This window comes from Pseudopodoces humilis, chromosome 20 (assembly GCF_049639895.1).
Source record: "Pseudopodoces humilis isolate 2021_Gansu_Grassland_sample_001 chromosome 20, ASM4963989v1, whole genome shotgun sequence".
Lineage (NCBI taxonomy): Eukaryota > Metazoa > Chordata > Aves > Passeriformes > Paridae > Pseudopodoces > Pseudopodoces humilis.
This window is the reverse complement of record NC_142219.1, coordinates 13,798,776-13,819,973: the sequence shown is the minus strand read 5'-3', so window position 1 is coordinate 13,819,973 and position 21,198 is coordinate 13,798,776. Positions and strand designations below refer to the sequence as shown.

Sequence of the window (21,198 nt, the reverse complement as noted above, 5' to 3'; positions counted from 1 at the left end):
CCAGCTCCATCTTCTCGGCCGGCGGATCCTGGGGGATCGTTCCCCGATGCCGGCACAGTTCCCTGCTCCCCGCTTGCCCCTTGCAGGCTCCCGCGATGCCGGGAGCTGGCGCGGTGCCAAGCGCACTTCCCGGGCTCTGCCCGCATGGCTTTGCATCCCATCCCCTCCTGCGCAGCGGCTTGTGGAGCGCCGGCCGGAGCACCGCCCCGGGAGCGAGAGCCGCAGTCGTGCGCTGTCGCGGCCGATGGGCTCTAGAGGACGAGGGCCTCCTTGTCCCGAAAACGAGACTCGGGATACTCAGCCGGGGCTGGTGTCCCGGGAAGCCCCTACAAGTGTCCGGCTTTGGGCAACCCCAGGGACCCCCAGCCCGGGGCTAGGGCTGTGTTGGCTGTCCCGGGGATTGCGCCGGCGTGGCCCGGGTCAACGATGGGGAATGATCACAACAGGAAGCTGAGTCAGCCGGGAAGGCAGGTCTGCTGGAACAGGAAAGAGTCGGGATGCCGGCGGGAAGTGAGGGTTGTGCTGTGGGTTGGCACGGGGGCTGCTCCCGGCTGAGCCTTCTGTCCTGCCACCCTTAGCCAGCTCTGAGTGGTGACACGCAGACCACGAGCCCGTGGCTCGAGTTGGGGAGCCCACTTGCTTCTCATGGGGTGATGTCGGGGACAATGGACCACCTATCCAGAGGTTTGGGGATGGGTGGTCAGGGTGTCTCCCCATCCTGCCCGTGCTCCAGCTCTGCCATGTCCCAGCCGAGGTCTCTGATCTGAGATGGAGTCCCAGAAACGGCGATGGGTTCCTGATGTCCGGTCAGCCCAGGGAGGTGGATCTCATCCTGCAGCAGGCACTGCTTCTATGGATGCTTTTTCTTTGACATTCTGAGGCTTTGTCTCCCCAGAGCACTGTGCTTGTGACCCACATCTCCCTGTGCTGTGTGGTACAAGCTGGGGAAAGCCGCATCTGAGCTGATGTGAGGCAGGGAAGGAATTATTTTTCTTCTGGTTAAGTTTTTGGCTCCACTCAGTTGGAAGAGGATTAGTCCATATATGGGAAAACTGCCTCTCCTGCCACTTCCTCCCTTCTACTCTGCTCTCCCCAGCCCTCCACTCTGCCTTGCTTCTCCTCATTTCTCCCAAGGGCTTCTAGGCAGCAGCATCTGATATCCCCAGGGAAACTGGTAGAAGTAGGCTGGAGGACTTGAGGAGGTCCCTGCAGCCCCCTCACTCCTGTGCTGGCTGGGTTGGTCGCTGCCAGGAGGTGCCCTGCAACTCCTGCCATAGGCATCCATATGATTCTCTTCCCAGCTGCCCACTGGTATCCCAGTCCCAGGGAGGCCAGTTGGGATGAACCAATGGTGCAGCATAAAGTTGACCAAGGGTTTGGAGAAGCCGGAGGAGGGAGTGGGGGATGGGGTGTACTGCAGGGTGGCCCTTAGGTGGATGTCCAGAAGCAAGAGATTGAGCGCTTACAGCTGTACTGAGCTCCTGGCTGAGGTCTGCTGGCCTTGGGCTGGGGAATGCTTCCCTCTCCCAGCCCCTCCAACTCTTAGTCTGGTTAATTAAGGACAATGTAAATACCTTTGGTGACAGAGGCAGGACAGGTTTGAGCTAGGGAAGTCACTGCCATGAGATCCCCTTCTTCTCATACCCAGTAGTCTTTGGCTATAGTAGTCTATAGTAGTCTTCCTTGGCCTTGAGAATCAGTGCATCCCTGCCACATCCCTGTCATCCAGTGTCCTTCCTGCTTTCCTCTGACTGGGGGGGTAGCCATGCTCCCCATGGCTCTTTCCAAAAGTGACAGTGAAACTTGGGGCTGTGGGAGGTGCTTGTTGTGCCAGGTTCATCTGATGCCGTAAAGCAGTTCCCCTGTGCCCAGGCTCCAGATTCCAAAGTGCTGTGTGGTCCTGCGCTTCAAAGAGCCGGATGGATGCTGGGCTAACTGCAGCCCTCCTGGAGGAGCTGCTCACTGCACCAGGGCTCTGAGCACTGCTGTGTTGGGCACCAGGTGGGAAGCAGCCTATGTGTGCTGTGCCAGTGTCCTTTCACAAAGGCACTCTGTGTGCTGAGGAGGATGTTTGCTTGGAACCATTAATTTGCTGGCAGCTGGGCAGGACCCATGGGGCCTCAGCATGTACCAATCCCTAAGCCTGCCTGTGCTGGCAGGGTTGGGCCCCTTGGTCCCTTTGCAGCTGTTGTGGTTTCCATCATGCTTTCCCCTGCCACTGGCTACATAGCTTCCAAAGCTGCTTATTTGCCTCATCCCAGCTCCCTGCTGACGTGGGCTTGGAATAAGCCATTTTCTCCTGCCCTGCCATTTGTCCTGTGGGGAGAAGCCTTCCAGGACCTGGGGGCAGGTCAGGTCCCAGCTGAAGCCTCCTGGGTAGAGTAGACCCCAGAGCTGGCAGGTGGGTGCCACACAGCACACACTGGTGCCAGCATGTTTCCTGCACCAGGGTGTGCAGGGCTGGTGTCCCATTGTGTCCCCCTTTCCTGGCACTCATGACTTCTGCAGCTGCTGTGCACACACCACTTCTCCCTCCCCCCACCTTTCCCACTGCCCTGACCCAGATGCTGGGGCCAAGCCACTCACTTCCAGCAGCTTATTTTGGGAAGGGCCAAGGTCTTGGCCACCCAATATGCAGTTGAGGACTGTTTTCCTGTCCTCAAAGTCTTTGGATGGCTGTAGGGAGAGATGTCCTTACTGCAAAGCTCTGCCTCCAGCCCCTCATTTTGAGCTGAACCAAATTCCACCACTTCCCAGCCCATCGATGCTGCCCTGTTTGCAGGGAACCAGGCTTCCTGGCTGGCCAGGATGGGCACCATTGGTGCTGGACTATGTCTTTTTCTTGGTAGTAGTTGTTCCAACTGTAGTGGCATCCTTGAGATGCCAGCAGCCATCTGGGGCAGACGGGAAATGAGAGGCCCATGAGGATGGAAAGGCTGGTTTTCTCTCCAACACTCCACACTGCTCTGGCAATGCCGTGGCTCCTGCTCTTCCCAGCTGCTTCCCTGGCCTTGTGGTGGCAGAGGTGACTGCTCTGGATAAAAGCCCAGAGTGGACTGCAGGCCTCGGCTTTAGCCAGGATGCTGGAAGGGATAGTAATGCCTGCTGGCATGGTGGGGGCTGCTGGGGTGGGAGGGAAGGAGCACCCTGGCTCCAGACAGCTCCCCCAGAGGTTAAGTGTATTTTTAGAGCTGGTCTGCTCTAGGGGTTGGTAATCCCAGCCACTGGGATCTTCCCCAGTTGGGGAAGGATAATGCTTCCAGTTAGGCTTTGCAGCTGGCAAGGGTTGGAGTACCACAGTTTTGGCTGCCGCTGGGGTGGCACATGGCATCTCTGTGTCAGTAGCCCATGGGACAGGAAGAGAAGGGACTGATGCTCTTGTCCTGTGGCACAGCCATGGCTTCTCCCCGCATGATGGGGCTTGATGCTGACAGCAGCTGCTGTTGGTCACGGGGTTTATTTTTAACAAGCTCCATGGGAAATCACCTCCCTCCCACGTTTCCAGTGTCAGGGCAGTCTTGATGTCCTACAGCAGGACAGTGTGAGGATAGTAGGGCCATGCCTGCCCTGGCTGGCCTTTCACTGCAGATCTGGCTGCCTTCTGCCCCTTCAATATCAGGAGGTGGGTTCATGGCTCTCTGGAAAAACTGGAGCTGGTAGTGGGGCTGGGCTGTGACCTGGTCTGGAAGAGGGGGAGCAGCTCTGGGTGCCCATGCTAGGTGCTGGCCTTGGTGGGCTGAGGAGCACCTGGAGCACCTGTGAGATGTTCAGACATTTGCGGGAGAGTTATGGCTGTGCTTCCCATACATAAAGGCTTGAACTTGGATTTAGGACAGATCCCACTCATAGATTTGGTTCCAAGAGCTGCCTGCCATGCACTAGCAGTGGATGGGGGGGGCGGGGGGGGAGGGCTGCAGGGTGCACAAGATGACCCCTTGGTGGGATGCTGAGGCCCTTTCAACCAGCACCCCCTGGGGAACATGGGATGGAAAGAGAATGGGCTCTCCTGTCCCCTCGCTGCTGGAGGAGCTGGCGTGGGTAGGAGGACTCATTCCAGAGCTGGTGGCACTGGGAGGGGCAGAGATGCATGGCACCAACCCTTGCAGGCCAGCAGGACTGCTGGTGGGTGTTCATTTCACATGCTTGTCTCTTTGACCTTTATATGCCCGTAGGTCTCAGTGCCACCATGGCAGCCCCTCCTCACCATGGGTGGTCCCAGCATTCTGCTCTGGGTGGGCTGTGCCCAATTCCTGCAGGGCCTGGCAGTGCCGGGCAGCATGCTCAGGGCACGTGGGTGCCACACACAGACAGTGCCTTTGTCCAGAGTGTGGGCAGCTCATGACAGTGTGGCAGAGGGCGGCACCAGGACTGAGACAGGGGCTCGGTGGCCAGAGCCAGTGCTGAGCCCTGCCCTGTGCACCCAGCTGGAGGCCACACTGGACCTGGCTGAGCGGCGCCGCATCCGCTCGGCTATTCGGGAGCTGCAGCGGCAGGACTTGGAGAGGGACGAGGAGATGTTGGCATCCAAGCGCTTCCGCCCAGAACGCAGCAACCACCGACAGGATGACAAGGAGAATTGGCCACAGTGAGTCCTTTTGTGAACTGAGGTCATTCCCTGCCTCTGCCCTGGGAGACAGGGGCTGCAGTACCCAGCCCCACTCTGGCTGGGATGGATTTGAGTGAACGTGAAGGTGGGAACAGCCTGGCACAGAGCAGCTTGGCACGTGGTGGGGCCTGTTGTCTGGATCTGCCAGCTGCCCACAAGGGGACTTTGCTCACAAGCACCTGTGACAGCCACGGCTCTCATCCTGCTCAGGTCCCAGCACCTGGAAGAGGAACAGCAGGCAGCCCTGGCTGCCTTGTCTGAGCGGCTCGAAGCCATCACCAGCGTGGAGGAACTGACAAAACTGGTGAGCAACTGTGTGTTGGGGCAGACCATTTGCTGGGATGGAACTTGTGCTGGGGCTGACCCTGCTTCTTTCCTGGGTCCTTTTTTTTTTGCAGCTGCGGGCAGCGGGTGAGTATGAGGAGCGCAAGCTGATCCGAGCTGCCATTCGCAAGTTGCGGGCTGAGGAGATTGAAGGTGAGGCACCATTCCCATGTTCCGGGGTGGATGCCCTGGGGGCTCTGGGATGTGGGCAGCTTCTTCCTGAACACCATCTTTGCTCCCATCCAGCTGCAACCCTGGCTGGGAATGTGCAGAGCAGCCGAAGGGATGGCAGCAAGCCCCCCACTGTGCCTGGGGAAGCGAAAATTGTCCAGAGGGACAATGCTGAAACACCAGCCCTTACTGGAAGTGAAGAGAGCTGTGGTGAGGGCAGAACCAAGTCTCCAGGCACAGACAAGAGCGGGGAGAGCAGCCAGCAGGATGATGCAGAGCCAGCACTGGCTGGGCCAGAGGAGAGTGGGTATGGGGAGGCTGTGGAGCAGGAGCCCAAAGTCTCAGCGGTGAGTGTGTAGAGCACTGCAGGGGGCGGAACTGTTCAAGATTTCACCCTTTCCTGGGGTTCCTGTGCCAGCCCGTCTGGAGCACAGAGCCCTGGGCAAACTGTGCTTGCCTGCCCAAAGGGACTGAGACAGGTGGGGCTGGGGTCTCTGGGGACAGGGGAAACATGGCTGTGCTGTGCCAGTGTGGCTCCAGCCAGCAGTGATGAGCTGGGGCTGGGGTCTCAGGCCAGGGTGCTCCTTGGGTTTCTCCCAAGGATGCAATCTGGTGGGGATCTGGGAGCCCCTTGGTGTGCGTGGTACACCCATCTCTGCTCCACTTCTTGGGGATGGGGTTCTTTGGAGGCAACGGCCGTTCATCTCCTCTGCAGCAGTTCCCTTGCATGGGTAGAAACCTCGATTCCCTGTCCCCCTTCTTGTGATGGCTGTTCCTGCCAGCCTTCAAGGAGCCAGGGCTTATTCTGGAGTGAAGCTAGGCGCTTTCTGGCTGGGGAAAGGATAAGCTGGTGGGCAGAGCTGGAAGTAATGAACACAAGCCAGGGTTTTCAGTGCAGCAGGGATGATCCTGCAGAGACTGTGTGGTGGTGGGAGATCTCTGCACCCAACCCTAGGGGATTGCCCTTTGAGGGTGAGGGTGGGAAGAGGAGAAGCAATAGGTGTACCCACAGCCGGGTGAGAAGGCATGGGCTCCCCCATCTGCCTCTGTCCAGCCCTGCTTCTTCCTCCACCTGCCCCAGGGCTGTAGCAGCACACTGCCAAAGGGATGTGGAGTTGTGCCACCTTTCAGCACTGTCTGCCTCCCCATCTGGATGGGCTGGCACGCTGCCCCTAAAGCCTGGCTGGAATGGGACATCTCTGAGCAGCTGAGAGGGCTGTTCTGCTCAGTCTGGCTGATATCTACAAACCCAAGGCCATTTCCATCCTTGGGTTTGGGGCCTGGTTGCCCTGTGTCCCCTCAGGGTAAAAGCTCTTTTTTGTATCCCCCTGTCCTAAAGTCAAGGTGCTGCTAGAGGCACTGGCAAAGCCAGAACTGGCACCTTGTTCCCAAGCTGATGCCAGGACACCCTAGCCCTGCTCAGACTTATGTCAGAGACACATCTTTCACCTCTGTGTGGTCCTGTGTCCAGAATATTTCATCATTTGCCAAGCAGAGCTGCAGGTGCCATGGACAGGGACAGGGCAATGTAAAACTGGATGTTCCCTGCATCACAGAGCCCTGGAGTGCCTGGGGTTGGAGCATGGGGCAGGTTTGGGGTCCCCCTTCACTAGACACTGTCTCTCTCCCTGCCTGCAGGATGCAGCAAGGTATGGGGACACTTGTCCCCCTGTGAGCCTCTTTGCTGTGACCCATGTGCAGGGACTGGCTTGTCAGTTCCTGCCAGCATGCAGGCAGGGACCTAGATAGCATGGGAAGAGACCACAGCCTATGCGTCCCTGGCTGGAATGGGCCATGGTGGCCCAGTCAGAGACTGGAGTGGGGCTGGTTCTGCTCTCCCCAGGCCTGCAAGCGAGAGGATGTGGTGGAGCAGGAGCATGTCCCAGCTGGGATGCAGGAGCTGTGCAGCCAGCAGGCAGGAGACCCCCAGAAACCCAGTGCCCGGGGTGAGTCCCCACAAATGTCATGGCAAAGTCCTTTCTAGGTGCGTGCCTGGGGCCAGACCTGTGCCTGGCCAGCTGCAGGATGATGAAGGGCATACCATCTCACAATGGCGGGCAGGGCAGCTGGGTGCCTGGAGGGGCTGCAGGAGCAGGGATGCATTGCAGGCAGCTGCAGGCTTACCAAGCAGAGCCTCTTCTCACCCACAGCTGTGGTTTCGGGGACCCTTGTGCTCCTGGAGCTGCAGCCAGCCCCAGAGCCCAATCCAGAGCCTGAGGATGGCGGTGAGGACCTGCAGCAGGGGCAGCCCCAGGCAGCCTGGAAGGAAGGGAACCTAGGCAACCCTGCCAGCGCCCCAGAACCCAGTGTGGCGCAAAGCCCCAGAGGGGAGCAACTCATCCCAGGCCAGCCCAGTACTGGCAACCAGGTATAAAACTGGAGGCAGCTGCCACTGCCCTCCTTGCCCGGGGCTGGCAGTCTGGGTGAAGGTAATTTGATGGGGGGACTGCATGTAACTCCCAGCTGAATGCTCCGCCCCTCTACTCCACAGCTTCTTGTTGGGGCACACTGCCAGGTGCTGGGGCCAGGTGGAAGACACAAGAGGCCATCAGTGGGTAAGTGTAGCCCTGAGGGGGATGACATGAGAGCCGTGGCCCCTGCCAGCTGGGCAGGGCTGTCCCAGGGCCCCCCCACTCCCCTGTTCTGCAGCATGTACATCCCAGCCATCCCTAAGGACATGACTCCTGCCCACGTGTGCTGGGTCAGGAATGTGAGTGCAGGACACGGCCAGGCCAAAGGCCACCCTTAGCTGGAGGCCGATTGCTGCCTAGCCAAGTGGTGGCAATGCCCACCCCAGCCAGGGAACTGGGTGCCAGGCAGGCTGTTTACTGGGGCTTCCACTCTGGCCGGGTTACTGCAGGGCCATGAAAGGGAATCGGTGCCAGTAGCAAACCCTGGCCTTTTGCATTCTTTGTCCCTATAAGGCTAGGAGCTGTGCACGGCTGGCTCTGACCATCCCCACCCCAGGTCCAGCACCCTGCAGGGCCTCCCCACAGCCCTGAGAGATTCCAGTGGCCAGTAGTTGCTCTTTTCCTACTGTTGTGAAAACCATCCCCACAGCTGTGCCAGGAGGAAATGGGGGAAAAACGAAAAGCAGCTCTCTGCTTCAAGGATGAAGGGTGCTGTCCTGGCAGGCAGAGGTTGCTGTCCCTCTGAGGAACCCCTGGAGGCTGCTGGCTCCTGGGAAAGAAGCAGCCCTAGGAAGATGCTAGGGGTGGTGGGCTGCAGCATGGCACAGCCCTGGGGTAGAGAGAAGTGTGCAGGATCCAACCCTCCCTTGCCTCACAGGGGGCTCAAACCTGGCTTGTGAGGAGAAGCTAAGCCCCCCCTCCCTCTATGGGCATCAGTGACTTCAGCCCCAGGGCAGAGCCCTGCCTGCACCCTTAAAGGCTGAGCCACCTGGCCCCCTCAACATCTCTTCAGAGGCAATGGTGTGCCAGGCCCTGGTGAGGAGAGGTGTGGTCCCAACCTTTCAACACAGACCCCAGGGCTCCCCACTGCGCTACTGGGCACAGAGCCTACCCTCCTCTGCAGTGTGGTTTTGCATTGCAGGACAGAGCCCATGCCTAGGGTGCAGGGCAGCCTACAAGTGCTGGTGGATTTTGGCACTAAGCTCTGGGGAATGTGGAGTAATGGGGAGGGAGACTGCAGAGTGCTGTGCTGGAGTGAGGGGGTGCCAGCAGTACCTGTGCCATGCTCACCTTCTGCTCCTTTTGTGTCATTCCTTCCCTGGCCTCTCTTCCCAAGCATCGGTGCCCACCCAGGAGGTAATGGGGACCCCGGCTCGCCTGAATACTCACCAGTGGGAGCTGGTGCCCTCCTCCCTTTGCCTGGCTGGCCACACGGGTAAGATCCTAGTGGTGGCTGCCTCCATTCGCTGCTTCCCGGTGGCGGGATGTCCCCGGTGGAGCCTGGGCAGGTGTGAAGCTCCTCAGTGCCAGGTGCCGCAGGATGCTGCTGGCTGCCCACCTGCTCTTTTGCTTCCTGCCCAGAATCCCTCCCTCCCATCCATGTACACAAGCATCCGGCAGCAGTGGGAGGAGGGAGCAGAGGCTTTGAGGGGCTGCAGCGACTCTGGGAAATGCTCAGATCTCTGGGGGGCAGCAATACGTCCTGTGAGCACCGTAGAGGATTGCATGCACAGTCAGGCACCCCGCGGGCTTTGTGCATCGTGTGGGCAACCTAGGGGGGCTGCGTGCACAGTGTGGCATCCCGGGGCGGGGGCAGCATGCATGGCAGGGGGTACCCCAGGATGAGGGGGCAGCGTGTATCGCTGGGGGCACCGCGGGGCGCTGCATGCACGGTGCGGAGCCAAGCCCCGGCGGGGACATGCGAGGGCGGCCGCAGTCCGGTGACCCCGCGTCCATTCCCGCAGCGCCGCGCCCCGCCGGACCCCCAGTTTCCCCCGCCGCCGGCTCGGTGCGGGAGCGCGCGCAGCGGTTCGGGCCGGCGGGGGCGGGCGGTGCGGGGGGGCGGGCCGGGGCTGGGGCCGGGGCTGCCCAATGGCAGCGGGGGCCCCGCACGGCCCCGCCGGCGCCCGCTCAAAACGCGCGGGGCTGCGGCGGCGCACAGCAGCGCTCGGCCCCGCGCCCTGCCGGCTCCCGCCTCGACGCCATGAAGACCTTCTTCACCATCGAGATCAAGGATGGGCGCGTGCAGCCCCTGGCGCCCCGCATCACGGCCTCCCCCAGCAGCCAGCGGGCAGGTGGGCATTGATGGGGTACGGGGTGTGCAGGAAGGTCCAGTGGGCAGATGGCATCTGTCATGAGGCTTCACACTGTAGGGGTGATGGGCATGGGTGTCATGCAGGGAGGTGGGACTGGAAAAGATGTGGATCTCTCAGGAAGGTGGGCACAACAGGGGAATTCTTATCCACCAGGCTCTAAGCACTACAGGACTGTGCTCCTAATATGACAATGTGCACAGCTGGGCAGTAGAACAGGTTGGTACCAGTGGGTAGTTGGGCACTAACAAATGGTGGGCACAAATGGGCAGATGGAGGCAGGCAAGCTGAGCCAGGCCAAGTGGGTGCTGATAGGCAGCAGTGGCATTTGAGTGCTGGCAGCCCAGAGAACAGGTGCTGCCAGAAGAACAAAGTGCGTATGGTAGCCCTCATCCTTTGGCATGCACTCTCAGCCTGCTTGTGGCGTCTCAGTTCGGGGAGACCGTCTGGCCCTGCAGCCTGTCCACAGCCCCACTGTCTTACCACGTTTATGTTTGGGGTCATTCCCCAATCCCTGCGCTGCCCCTGCAGCCCTGCCCCATCCTCTCCCCACTGACCTGCTGATTCAGGGGAACCCATGACATCCCGTTCCACTGCTGCACCATGTCTGTTCCAGCCCTGCCCCTAACCTGCTTGCCCACAGATGTGGCTGGGTCAGGATGCTCCTGTGGCCATCCCTCTCAGCCGGGGGTCTTGGCTCCAGCTGAAGCACTGCAGAATGCACCCTTACTTGGGGAGGATGATGAACCAGGGCAGCAGGGGTCTCGACTTCCCCATCGCTTGCTTGCCACCAAGACCTTTCCCTGTGCCAGAGCTCAGTGCTCACTGCCAGGGCAGGATGTGTGGGGCAGGCAGAGAGCCCAGCCAGAGCCACTCCCCAGCTGGGTCTGAGCCCGTGGGCTGGATCAGATCCCACATGCCTCTTGCTCCCCTTGCAGAGGTGACTCTGGGTCTGCGGAGCACCCCCATTCGTATCACCACCATCCCCAGCAGTGTCAGCAGCATCTGCAACATCAGCAGTGTCAGCAGCAATGTCACCAAGGTGAGTGCCCAGGCGGTCTGTGGGGCTGTGCCCCACCTGGCCATTGCCTGGCAGCTCCAGGGCTTGGGGTGGGGACCAGGGACCAAGGAGTTAGTGTAGGTAGCATGGTCCAGAGGCTCTGTCTAGTTTTGGTTGATGCTTCTGTTTTGGTAGGGTTTTTTTCATCAAGAGAATCTGGACTTTGTGTGTGGTTGCACAGCCCCACATGAGCCCTCTGGACTGTGCCACCATGTACTCAGACACTTGGGGAGATGGGTGGAGGGGGACAAGGAGTCTTTTGTGGGTCTCCCTCTGTTTTAAACACCTTTAAGGGTGGCGACAGCTTGGGGGAGAATCCATTGCCAACCACCCCTGTTGTTCTTCCTGGGGATGGACCTTGGCCATGTGTCTGGGAAGCCTGCCTTCCCAGAGGCAGGGAGGCTACTCGTCAGAGGTCCCTAAAGCACTCTGGAGTTGTGGGTCGGGGTCTTGCCAGTTCCTGCTATGCCATCCTGAGTGGAGAATGTCCAAAGCCCCAGGCCACCTAGGAGGGATTCTTGGGTGCAGCTGGTGAAAAAAAATCAAAAAACAACCCCTCTGCAGTGTCTTGTGGGGAGAGCAGGCTGTGGCTACCCTGGGGCTGGGTGCACACAGGAGACAGCCCTTCAAGTGCTTTAATCTGCTCCTGCCCATCTAGGGTAATGCAAGGCGCCTGTGTGCCGCCTTGGCAGGAGCCAGGATATCAAACATGGCTCTGTCTCACTCATGGCCATGCGCACGCCTGGCTGTCTCTGCAGGAACAGCACTGTGGGTGGCTTTTGTCACTGCCAGTGGCTGTGGTACCATCCATAGCCTGGGGCATACTGGTGGCTGTGGTACCACTGGCTTCATCCCACCCTCAGCCCAGCCCTTGCCAGCTTGAGGCAGGCAGTGCCCACAGGTGCTGCCCACACCTGCCAGCAGGTCCTGGGTCCTGACTGCAGTGGGGTGACTTCCCTGTGCAAATGCACTTGGGCAGCAGTTGTCAGCTCTCATAAATGTATTAGGGGGCCTGTCCAGTGAGGTGGGGGGCCTGAGACCTGTTGGCTGCCTGACAGGAGATGCAGCCCCCAGGTATGCTCCCAGTGGGCAGGGAGGAGGAGGAAGCAGCAGTGCTGGCAGGTACTGCCAGGTAGGGCTTGGTTGGATGACCAGCAGGCTGCAGGGACTGGGGACAGTAACCACAGTGGCATGTCTTCTCATTGGTGGGGTGCTGCCTGTTCAGGGACCTGCTCCCTCTGGGGCAGGCATTGGGCAGCATGGTTGTATGAAGACCTAAAATCCATGCTGTGATCAAGGTCCTTGCACTGATGCAAGTCTGGGGCTGGAGATGTGCTGTGGGTGATGCCAGCCCAGAGTGGGAAGGCACTTGGGCAAAAGTACATAGCAATGGTTGGCCTTTTCATTCACCCAGCACTGCAGTAGTCAGGGCTGGTCCCCACCACTTTGTCCCAAGGCTCCCAGGCTGATATCTGGCCCTGACAGCCTCCAGGGGCGGGGGGGCCACTTGCTGGGCTCTCCTTGCTGAGCCACCTGGTCCCACAGCCGGATGCACTGCCAAGTGTGGCGCCTGGCTCAGCACCCCTGCATGGGACCCCCGGCTGCTGGGACCAGAATAGCCCACAGGCAGGGAGCGAGCCAGCCTCCAGCCGGGGGGGGTTGCCTGGGCCCCTATAAAGGGCAGCGGACAGCTGAGCAGGGCTCACCACAGCGCCTGTACCACCACCATGCCAGGGCTCAGCTTGGAGGGGCTGGCTCAGGCTGGGGTGGCTGAGCTGGCAGAGCTGCGGCAGGAGCTGGGGGCGTTCCGGGGGGCAGCAGAGGGGCAACTGGAGCAGGCTCTGCAGCAAGTGCAGGTGCTGGTGCAGGCTCTGCAGACATTGGAGCAGGAGCACCTGGAGTTGCGGGCAGAGCTGGAGCGCCTGGGCCGCTGCCTCGATCTGCTGGTGCCAAGGCTGCAGGTGCTCCCCAGGGAGGACATCAGCACCCTCTTTCTGGAAGCACAGGACCCTTGCACCCACTTTGTGGGCACTGAGGAGCCCAGTGGCCCTGTGGCCCATCCACCCACTTTCTCCAGTACGTGCCAGCAGTTGGCCCTGCATCTCTCCCGAAGCAACAGCAGCGTGAGTGTGGGCAGCCCTGCATCATGATGGGGGAAGGGAGGGGGTCACCAGCCCCCAGGGCTCTTGGAGTTGTCTGTAGCCCTGGTACAAGGCATGACTGTGGCAGTGATGCATGGGGACATGGCACCATGGGGATCCACCGCTCCTTGGGCTCACTGTTGTGGGGCTGTGCACCCACCTGTTTCGCATTCCCAGTGTGCCAGGTGAGAAGCTGCAGGCAGCTGTCTTGGCCCCACCACAGCACCAAGCACAGGTGGTGGCATGGGCGCCTGTGGCCAGCGTCAACTCCTGCCGATGGCTTTGCCATGGATCGGTTACCAGGCCACAGGATACAGGGGCCAGGTGTGTGCATGGCTGCCGTGGCCCCACTGTCATCCCTGGTGCCTCTGTGCCCTATTCTGGGCCTGGCCCACTGCCTGCTATGCGTTGCTGGGGGGTTGTGCTAAAAGGGACTTGGCGTCCTGTCCTGGCTGTGCTTGGGCAGGGGCCAGACTGGCCTAAATCCTGGCAGGGATGCAGGGGATGGCTCTTGATCTCCTGCACAAGCTCTTCTCTACAATAAGTCCCTTAATTCCATGGAAATCCCTGTGCTGCTAATGGTGTGCACTGGCCTTGCCAGCACCCCACCCACTGCTGGGTAACAGCTGCTGCCCAGCCCAGAGCCCAGGGCAGGCCCTACCTGCTGGGGGACCCAGCCACTTCTTGCTGGGGAGCAGGGAGGATTTATGGCACCCAGACTGGAAGAGAGGGACTGCTGGGCCCTCCTGGGGCATGGGGTGCTGCAGATTGTCATACTCCCCTGCCTGCCTTGGGTACTGCAGATTCTTGCAGCATCCCACCAGCTGAGAGCACTTAGGCCCTATGTTGTACATCCTCTCCAGGGTCCTCACTGCCTGTCGCACTGTGCTGGTGTCAGGGTGATGAGGGCCTGGACCCTGGGAAGAGGTGGGGGGGTGGCAAGCTGGCAGGGGCTCAGCTGCATGGTGATGTCCTTGCAGATGGAGCCGGAGGTGGTGGAGCAACACCAGGCACCAAGGCAGGAACCAGAGCTGCCCAACGGCATGGAGAAGGTGCAAGTGAGGGAGGTGGAGAGGAGCAAGCTGAATGCTGAGGAGCTGAGCAGGATTGAGGATGAGGATGTTCTGGATAAGATGGTACCTCTTTCTCTGGTTTGGGCTCCTGCAAGAAGGTAAAGGGACCTCAAGCTGATGGTAGAAGACTAATGATGACTTCCCCCTCCTGCAGCTGGATCAGACAACAGACTTTGAGGAGCGACGGTTGATTCGAAATGCCATGCGGGAGCTGCGCCAGCGCAAGCGAGGTACTCAGGGATGGTGACCCCACTGGGGTCAGAGTGGTGGTGATGCCAATGTCGGATGCTGAAGTGGGGCTGTCCAGCTGCGGGGAAGCAGTAGGGTGTGTGCTGGGTCCGCTGTTGGCCCCCTGTCTTTGCAAGGCCAAGGACATCATCCCTCCCACAAACCAGTTGTGGGCCAGCAGCAGTGCAGGACCCCTGGTGTGGCAGGAACTGTGCCCACCACCCCACCTCACTGCTGATGCCATCTCCCATTCATGTTTGCAGACCAGCGGGAGAAGGAGCGGGATCAGTGGCTGCAGGAGGCTAGGAGCCAGTCTGTGGCAGGAAGGGCTGGCCATGCCACAGAGACCACCACCATGCAGAGCACTCAGTCAGCCAATGGCTCGGCACGCAGCACTGTCACCAAGACTGAGCGTCTTGTCCAGTCTGGTATGAGCTGGGCTAGGGGGGTGTGCCAACTCTTTGGGTGCCTTGCAGAATCCTTCCCAATGCTCCACCACCACAGTTCCTTTGCCATTCACTGCCTGTCCTGAGTCTGGCTTGACTGTGCTGGGAGGACTGTGTTTCAGAGATGAGTCTTTGGCTTGCCCAGAGCCTGCCTGAGGATAATTAAGGGTTCTGCTCTGGTGACTTCCCTCTGAATTCCTAACCCTGTCAGGATGGCAGGGCCTCATCTGCACCTTTGGCCTGTGTGTTGTCTCTTATACCCCTGCTCTCCCAGTCCCTGGGTGGCTCAAGCTGAGCAGCTGCAGGGGTGGAAGGATGCCCTAGCTCCCTGCTGCTTTGTGCTCGCCTTTTTGTTCTCTGCTTCTGCTTGGGGGGCACATGCCTCTGCCTGCCATGCCCATGGCTCTACCGTCTGGGACTTCTCCCTGTTACACTGCATGGGTGCATAGGTGCTTGGCAGCAGCATGTGTCTGTGGGTGCTGCTCCTCCCAGCCCAGCAGTTGCCATTGCTTTATCCTTGCAGGTGATGGCACCAAGACCTCCCGTACTACAACCATGGAGTCAAGTTATGTGAAGAGATCAGACAGTAAGTTTTTCCTGCCCTTTCCCTATGTCATCCTCAGGGTGTAACCCTGGGACATCGCTGCTGCTGAGCCATCACTGCCCTGGTGCAGGCAGAGTCCTGCCTGCCTGGCACTGCTGCCCTCAGCTCCTTCAGCTGAGAGCCCAGGGCCTCTCTCCTCTCTCTCTGCAGATGGCAACAGCACTTTCGTTCAAACCAAATCGTCCTACAGCTCCTCATCCAAAAAGACAGGCAGGTGAGCAGAGGTGCCTGTGGGGACAGCCCCACATGGTCCCTGTCACTCATCTGCTTGCACAAGCCCTCTGTCCAGATTGCAGTGTCCCCACACAAATGTCACTCCAAAGCCTCGCGGTCCTTGAGGTATATTCACTGTATTCAGAAGCTCTCATGGTTCCTTCCATGGGCATGGAGATAGGTCTGCCAGCTGAGGACCTTAAGCCACCTCTTGTATGTCCAAGGCACATGAAGGTCTCCTAAGTTCCAAGGCTGGCCATGGACTGAGACCACTGCTTGCCCTCCCCTGGGCTGCCCACAGCCCCTTTAGCATTGCCTGTCTCTCTCCCAGCATTTTTGACCGTGAGGATGAGAGTGCTTCTCGGCAGAGCAGCCTGGCTGCTCTGGAGCGGCGTCAGGCGGAGAAGAAAAAGGAACTGATGAAGGCTCAGAGCCTGCCCAAGACATCAGCCTCACAGGCACGAAAGGCCATGATGGAGAAGCTGCAGAAAGAGGGTGGGAGGTGAGGCTGGGTCTGGGGCAGGCTGGCGAGGGCAGTGAGTGCTACACAAAAACAACACCCTGCAGCTATGGATAACACGCCATGTCTCCCATCACAGTTCAAATCCTGCAGCATCACAGACTGCTGTGCAGCGCTCCTCCAGCTTTGGTGTGCCTAACGCCAACAGTATCAAGCAGATGTTGCTGGACTGGTGCAGAGCCAAGACCCGGGGCTATGAGGTGGGTGCCACATCCTTTTCCTGTCCCAAGGCAGTCACTCTGTCCCTTGGTAACTCTGTTGCCCTCTCAGCACGTGGACATCCAGAACTTCTCATCCAGCTGGAGTGATGGCATGGCTTTCTGTGCCTTGGTCCACAATTTCTTCCCTGATGCATTTGACTACAGTAAGCTGACACCCCAGAACCGCCGCCAGAACTTCGAGGTGGCCTTCTCTTCTGCAGAGTACGTACCTCTCTTGCCATCATGTGGACTTGGGATGGCTTGGGGTGGCTCTCCTGCTCGCTGCTGGGGCGAGAGGGGACACTGGAGGGGATGGTGCTGGAGGTGGGTGCCTGTAGGTGTCACTCCCCCCATGCAACGCAACAGGGTTAGGTGCTGTGGGGGCACGTAGCAGCTGTGTGGGCAGAGTCACAGAGGCCAGTGCAGCGCAGTCTGGTATGGCAAGTATGGGTATGGGGGTCTAGGTTCCTGGGTGTGGAGCAGGGCACCCAAAGGTAGAGCAGCAGCCCCATGAGCCCATCTGGCTTTGGGCAGTACATTCAATCGTGGTGTACCAGGTGTGAGACTGCAGCTTGTGGGGGGAGCAGGGCTTGCCTATGCCAGGTGCCTCCTTTCACAGTTGTAGGAGCTCAAACACCGTTGCAACTTCTCCAGTCTTCCCCTTTTTCTTCTGGTTTTCCTGGGTGCTGAGAGATGGGAGTGCACCCAGCTGGAAGGCTGGCAGGCAGCCCCTCTCTTCTTCCTTCTGTCTCTCTCCCACCCACCCACTCCTCTCCTCCAGCACCCTGCTGGGGGGCAGGGCTGAGGATGGGGGTCCCATCCTGCTGATGTCCAAGGTGGCAGGGTGAGATGGGGACTCCTGCAAGCTCCCAGGGTGCTGTGGTGCTGTTTGGTGGAGTGAGAAGGGGGCTGCGGGCCTGGCTCTTGGTGCTCCTGTTAATGGATTTTTTGCCTTAATTGGGAAACTGGTCCGTGGACTTGAGAGAGCCATCGATCTCTCCGGCCTGGAAGCCAGGTGGCCTCTCGTCCTTCCTCCTCTTCCAGCTCTTGTGAGCATCCTCTCCTAAGCTTCCTGCACCAGGGCGCACCCTGCAGTTCCAAGTGGAGCTGGGCAGAAGGGCTGGGCTTGCCCCCCCCATCCTCCCAGTGGGTCTATATAGGAGCTATATAGAGCGCTGCTCCACTCTGGAACCCGCTCCCCGAGCACCTGACGCGCCAGAACACCTCACTCATCCTCCTACTCCTCCTCCTTCTCTTCCATCTGTCTTTCCTTCTCAACTTCACGCCTCTCCACGCCACTCACCTGCCCCTCTCCTCCTTGCTTTTGCCCCCCCAGTGTCACTGAATGGCCTTGGCATGGGGTGCCCAGAGCCCTCCTGCCCCTGCATCGTGCATCCCCAGAGCATGCCAGAGCGGAGCAGCTACCAGTGGGAGGGGAACTGCACTGATCTGTGTCTCTTGTTTTCTCTTCCTCCCCTCCCTGACTGGGCTGCGGTCACTGGCTTGCCCCTCTCTCTACCTGCACCCAGGAAGCACGCGGACTGTCCACAGTTGCTGGATGTGGAGGACATGGTCCGGATGCGCGAGCCAGATTGGAAGTGTGTGTACACATACATTCAGGAATTCTATCGCTGCCTGGTCCAGAAGGGGCTGGTAAAAACCAAAAAGTCGTAGCCCATTGTCAGCCCCCCAGGACCAATGGTGAGAATCTTCCCCTCTGAGTACCTGCCCATGCCCCCATCACCACCAGGGCTCAGCAGAGAAATGACTGCCTTGGCTGCAGACGAGGCTGGGGGATGCTGGTGGGTTAGGGGCAAGTCCTGGCAGTGCCAGACAGGGCCCAGCAGGAGATGGGCAGAGACAGGTGGCTGGGATCAGGCTTTCTGGAATAGCGCCAGTGGGGGTTTCAGCAGGGGGGACTGTGTCACGCTGGAGTTCTGTTTGCTCTCCAGCTGTGGGCAGGGCAGTAGTTAGAACAGAGCCCTGCCCCTGTGGCTGAGCCTGACACAGGGATCAGGTTCTGGGGATGCCACTCAAGGTATTCTGAGTGGTGCTGGCTGAGTGTGTGGGTGGCCACCCAGGATGCTGCAGCATCACTGCTTCCACTTGCTGCCTTATTCCCCTGCCCCAGGGTACATGCCCAGCTCTGATGAGATGCTGCCTGCTCATATATGGGCAGAAACAGGAGCCTGGAAAGTGTGACTCAAGGCTCAGGTCCTGCCTTGTCCTGCAGTGTTTGTGCCTGTCTCAGGGCATCCTGGCTGACGTTAGAGCTGCAGCTCCCCTGGCTCTGCACAGTGCTGGCACACCAGGGCCCAAACAATGGCTTTATAAGGGCAGAGCTCTCCATGCACTGCCATTGCTCCACCGTCACCTCCTGAGCCAAGTGGCAGTGGCAAGGGCTTTCCCAAGGCCCCAAGCATCATCCCCACGGTGACCAAATCATGAAGTGGGGCTGGTGCCAGCCAGGCAGTGGGCTTGGAGCCCACTGAGCAGGCACCAAAGACCTAATGGGATGGCTGGGGGCATGGGACCCAGGGTGGGGGTTCTCTTGGGCCCTGGTGCTCCCCAGGGGCTGGCATTGGCTAGGGTCGCTCCTTGGGGTAGGGCTGTTCTAGGGGGCCAGTGTGTGTGGTGGTGTTACTGCAGGAGGGGAGGGGGTAGGTACAGGGGTACAGGTAGGTACAGGGCTTGAGGGTGTTGTCATGGTGGGTGGCATGCCTAGAGTTCAGACCCTCCTTGTGCACCCTGTCCTTGGGGGCAGAGCCCTGCCTTGGGAGATCCTCCTTGTGCAACCAGAGCCTTGGGGAAGAACCTTGAGTGGCCCAGGCTAAAGCAGCTGAACTGGCCGTGGTGGCAGCAGGTCCTGCTGGTTTTTGTCAGCACTGCCCCCAATGCAGCCCTTGCTCCAGCAGCAGCCAGAAGTGGGGACAGTGCCTGGTAGGGTTGTGGGACCTGGGCAGGGCCAGGAGGGTTGGCAGCAGTGGCAGGGTTGCTTCTGTGCCCCCCCACCCCTTCTCTCCCCGTAGAAAGCAGAGGACAAGAGGTGGCCAGATCCCCTCCATGCCCTTCCTGGTTGCTATTGTGACTCCTAATCATGTTCAGTCCCTTCAAGCGCCCAGGGTGCCCCAACTTGGGGAAAGACACAGCCCAGGGAACTGGATGGGTGGCAAGGCAGTGAGTTACCAGACCAAAAGGGCAGCGGCAGAGCCCCAAGGGTGCTATGGGGATGGGGACACAACCATAGCTGATCTGCCAGGGCCCCACAAGACTGGTAGCTGCTGGAGCTAGGTCCTGCACTGTGGTGGGGCAGGGAGAGGAGGAGATAGCCTCCTATCTCAACCTACCTAGGCTGAGTGAGCTGAGGCAGGGAAGCGCCCACTCCAGCAGTAGGATGTGCTAGGCCTGGGGCAATCAGACCCCAGGCTCTAGTCTGGGGCAAGGGACAGAGCCAGGCTGGCAGGGCTTGGAGGAAGGCGGAAAAGCAGGGCCAGGGCTTGAGGCAGAAGGGGCAGCATGTAACCAAGACCCACCCCCTGCTTTCCCTGAACCACCAGCTAGGGTTTGAGGTAGGGGCACAGCAGACACCTGCAGCCAGGCTGGGCTCTCCCTAGAGGCCATCAGCATCAGCTGGAGGAGCAAGAGGGTGGGCACAGCTTTAGGAGAGTGCCAGCACCAAGGATGGAGAGTACCAGGGGAGCAAGGGGTGCAGACAGCTGGGCAACCCCTGCCCTGAGGCAGGCCCTTCCAGGGCAGACAGCACATGCTCTTCCCAGTGTCGGGAGCAGAAGGACTGTGGGTACCAGGGTAAGTTGGGGGGGGTGTGAAAGGAGCTGAGCAGGTCTGAGGGTAGCAGTGCCCACACCAGCTGGCCCTGGGCAGTGTGGGGTGCCCATCCCAGCCCCCATGTGGGGCAGCCTGCTTGAGGCCATGCTGAAGGCTTCATCTCTGCAGGACGCTGGTGGACTGCGTGCCGCTGGTGGAGGTCGAAGACATGATGATCATGGGGAAGAAGCCTGACGCCAAGTGCGTCTTCACCTACGTGCAGTCCCTCTATAACCACCTGCGTCGCCACGAGTTGCGCATGCGGCAGAAAGAGTGCTAAAGCCTGCCCTGCCCACTCCCACTGCTGCCCTCACCCCAGAGCTGCCTGTGGGCAGGGGAGCTGCTTGCCTGGGAGGGTCTGGGGGGGACATAGGTCTGGCACTGAGAACAGGACAATTCTTCCAACAGTGCACCCCCACACCTCTGCCTTGCCAGAGCTGCTTCTGCCTTGGTCAGCTGTGGGCTGACCCTGTGGGCAGTGCCAGGTTCACCTTGCTGGGGATGCTCCCACCTTAACTTGCTTCCCATGCTCCAGTCTTTTTAAGTTATTTGTTCTCTAGGAATTATTTGCCCTGCAGGCACCATCCCTGTGTCCCTGGGGTGACTTGGGCACAGCTATGCCCTCAGACTTGGGCCACCTCATGGGTCTGTGGCTGAGCATGACTCTGCAGTCCAGCCAGGGCCATGGTACATCCTGCAGGCAGCACTGTCAGTGGTTCCCTTGGCCCCCTGCAAGGAAGCTTCTCTGCCCACTGCAGGCCCAGCTTGGTGTCACCTCCCATGGGACAGCTCCATAACGGTGCCAACACCCTGCTTCCCACCTCCATGTGCACCACGGGCACTTCCACATTGGGGGCAACTGTGGGTTGGGGAGGGGGCAGCAGCAAGGGGTCCCAGGGGAGTGCAAGGCAAACAGAGCAAGCTGGGACAACCACCCCCCCTTTCCTCTCCAGCCCAGGGCACCTGCGTGTTCAGCGCTGCTTGCCCATCTGTCACATCTCTACACCCATGCTGACACATGTACCAACACCAGCCAGATAATAAAGGTTTACCTAGGGCAATGC

The 21,198-nt window shown here is 59.8% G+C and overlaps 1 protein-coding gene and 1 long non-coding RNA gene across 3 annotated transcripts in view; one reads left to right on the top strand and one right to left on the bottom strand.

The window, feature by feature from the left end:
* Positions 1 to 9,035, bottom strand: part of LOC148182775 (uncharacterized) — a 19,720-nt gene extending 10,685 nt beyond the window's left edge. The window contains exon 1 of the long non-coding RNA XR_015774278.1: positions 8,902 to 9,035. This is a non-coding gene — a long non-coding RNA (uncharacterized LOC148182775). The remainder of the gene's footprint in view (positions 1 to 8,901) is intronic.
* Positions 1 to 21,198, top strand: part of SMTN (smoothelin) — a 21,748-nt gene extending 550 nt beyond the window's left edge. Inside the window, exons 2-22 of one of the 2 annotated variants that reach the window (XM_088065231.1) lie at positions 4,425 to 4,585; positions 4,817 to 4,910; positions 5,005 to 5,083; positions 5,177 to 5,448; positions 6,945 to 7,047; positions 7,252 to 7,469; positions 7,593 to 7,656; positions 8,849 to 8,947; positions 9,477 to 9,806; positions 10,763 to 10,866; positions 12,891 to 13,007; positions 14,006 to 14,161; positions 14,253 to 14,328; positions 14,590 to 14,754; positions 15,296 to 15,358; positions 15,527 to 15,590; positions 15,921 to 16,091; positions 16,189 to 16,309; positions 16,380 to 16,531; positions 17,839 to 18,010; positions 20,264 to 20,401. In XM_088065231.1, the coding sequence (XP_087921357.1) occupies positions 4,425 to 4,585; positions 4,817 to 4,910; positions 5,005 to 5,083; positions 5,177 to 5,448; positions 6,945 to 7,047; positions 7,252 to 7,469; positions 7,593 to 7,656; positions 8,849 to 8,947; positions 9,477 to 9,806; positions 10,763 to 10,866; positions 12,891 to 13,007; positions 14,006 to 14,161; positions 14,253 to 14,328; positions 14,590 to 14,754; positions 15,296 to 15,358; positions 15,527 to 15,590; positions 15,921 to 16,091; positions 16,189 to 16,309; positions 16,380 to 16,531; positions 17,839 to 17,983 (2,754 nt within the window). In that variant the 3' untranslated portion in view covers positions 17,984 to 18,010; positions 20,264 to 20,401. Of the gene's footprint in view, positions 1 to 4,424; positions 4,586 to 4,816; positions 4,911 to 5,004; positions 5,084 to 5,176; positions 5,449 to 6,944; positions 7,048 to 7,251; positions 7,470 to 7,592; positions 7,657 to 8,848; positions 8,948 to 9,476; positions 9,807 to 10,762; positions 10,867 to 12,890; positions 13,008 to 14,005; positions 14,162 to 14,252; positions 14,329 to 14,589; positions 14,755 to 15,295; positions 15,359 to 15,526; positions 15,591 to 15,920; positions 16,092 to 16,188; positions 16,310 to 16,379; positions 16,532 to 17,838; positions 18,011 to 20,263 lie in introns of both variants that reach the window. The other variant, XM_088065230.1, reaches the window with a different exon arrangement.